General features: G+C 33.4%; 1 protein-coding gene across 1 annotated transcript; it reads right to left on the bottom strand.

Annotated features, from left to right (window-relative positions):
- Positions 1-378: 378 nt before the first annotated feature.
- Positions 379-1,999, bottom strand: LOC139497948 (piggyBac transposable element-derived protein 4-like). Its single transcript, XM_071286200.1, has 3 exons — positions 1,659-1,999; positions 1,135-1,335; positions 379-648 (listed from the first exon to the last, which is right to left on the bottom strand). The coding sequence occupies exons 1-3, from the start codon at positions 1,808-1,810 to the stop codon at positions 459-461; spliced, it is 543 nt and encodes a 180-aa protein (XP_071142301.1). The 5' UTR covers positions 1,811-1,999; the 3' UTR covers positions 379-458.
- Positions 2,000-2,276: the final 277 nt, after the last annotated feature.

Raw genomic sequence — 2,276 nt, 5'->3', positions numbered from 1 at the left:
ACATACCTGTAGCTGTAGTAAGAAGGTTGAAGAGAATTTTTCTCCAGAGTTTCACACCTTTAAATTGTGGCTCAAACAGACAGTGGCATATTAAATACAAAACGATAGTCATTAAACACTACAAACATGTAGCATTGAAAGAAAAACAAAAACATAGATTATTAGTATTAATTATAATACTATTTTTGACTTTGGTGATATTATAATTTTATTAGCCATGACTGTTACTTCAAGCTTGTACTTTGTTGTATAGTTAATTTTGACATTGTGTAAGAAAGTATTTCATATATTCCACGATGTAAGTATTTTTTGACAACGTTGTATTTTAATAACTTTTAAAGCTGGGTTGAAAAACAAGAAACTTACCGTGCATTTTCACTTGTTGTCAGGAAAGTCACATTTCTCCGATCTACGTACAAAATAGCCAAAAGATCTCTCTGTGATTTAACAACAACACTTCATTTGGGGAGCCGAGCTGTTTTAAAACTTGCAGGTAAGCCCTTCCGTCTTGCTATTACAGTTCCTGTTGCATACGTTCCCCGGTTCCTTAGGTCGTTCATCAGTTTAGGTGATGAAAACCAATTATCCATAGTTACATGATGGTTTTTGCCAAAATGAGGACGTACTAAATCAATTACCGATTTATATCTATAAAAAAAATTGATTGATTGATTGAGTGTTTGTCCAGTCACAAATATTGCATGTATAATCATGACGAAAAAAAATAAAAGAAAAACCGACAATAACAAAATGAAACGATTAGATAGAAATAGGTAAGAATTAGAACTTTTTATCAAGTCAAAATGCATGTAAATATGCGTGTCTTATATTCGGCCTTACTTGATTATAAGAAGTAGGCATTTCTTAATTAACAGCGTCATTAAGTTATACCCTGTATAAACCTGGAGATGTGCGTAAATTTTGGTCTACTTTCATGGATTGTCATATTCATTCGCAATACAGTCGCCATCAATTTACAGAAACAATCATGTTAATTTGAGTCAATTAAAGTAATATTTTTCGTGTTCTTTTCCGATAAGGTATTTTCATAAAAATTATCTCGCCGATATTATTTTGGCATTTTCGCTAAACCTGAAAATCCAGAGTTACCACCCCCTTTTTTTTTTCACTTACCCTTGTCCATTGGGATGTCGTTCTGTATTTCGTTTCCCTTTGTACACATTTATCTGATGGGTATAACCTGTTCTGGATTCAGCTAAGACGAACAACTTTGCTCCCCATCTGTGTGCCTTCTTGTTTGAAATGTATTGTTTCAAAACATGACGCCCTTTGAAACCAACTATTCTCTCATCCACAACTATGTTTTGAGATAGTCTGAAAATCCGTAAAATCTATTTACAACAAGTCTTGTCTCAATTAAAAAAAAAATACATTAAAAAATAATATGTATATTTTAGAATTTCATAATGAACGACATAACCAGATTGTACAATTTTGATTACATTGATTTTTTTTTACTCTTATCTTTCCCGAAACAAGAGGTACCAGTGTTAAATCAATGACAGTTAGTATGCAGTGGAAAATATGATTAGGACAAAATTCGTCTCAGTTCCAGCAATAAATTATGTTGATTTTTAACATGGAAACATGACCGCGTAATGGCTTGTGTATATTTCTATATTTGAGTTGACATTTACCTATAATTAAGTTCGAACACTTCATTGAAGAATTCAACAACTGGATTTATCTTGTGGAGGGGGTCGTATCCTGGCTGACCTCTTGGAACTGCTGTTGTATTGTTGCTGCAATGCAGATATCTCAGTATTGCCTGAAATCTATTTCTGGACATCACATCCCTGAAATTTGGGGTTTCAGAGATACCAGACGCTTCCTAATAGCTTTCAATGGAGGATTTCTTTACGATACCCATCGCGAGAACAAGACCAATAAAGGCTCTCATCTCAGCATAGCTAACTGGTGACCATTCGTTTGATCTGGCATGTCTTGTTGGATTTTCTGTAGTTTCGCACTGGTTGGCATACCTGTTGACAAAACCAGTTATATGTTATTGGATATACAGGATTACTGGTGTTTTTGTTGGATGAGGGGTTGGGGGGGTGGGAGGGTAGCAAGAACTTTTAAATTAATATTGTGAAAAAATGTCTCTGCTATCTTTTGGAGCGTTATTTTAGAATACTTTGAAAATTGATTTGTAGACCGCAATTATATTACGGAAACATATAAATATACATTCAAAGAAAATTAAGAACGTTATAATTTGAAACATATAAAACCAATAATGTACCTATTTGTTT

Source organism: Mytilus edulis, chromosome 12 (genome assembly GCF_963676685.1).
Source record: "Mytilus edulis chromosome 12, xbMytEdul2.2, whole genome shotgun sequence".
Taxonomy (NCBI): domain Eukaryota; kingdom Metazoa; phylum Mollusca; class Bivalvia; order Mytilida; family Mytilidae; genus Mytilus; species Mytilus edulis.
This window is presented reverse-complemented; position numbering and strand designations above follow the sequence as displayed.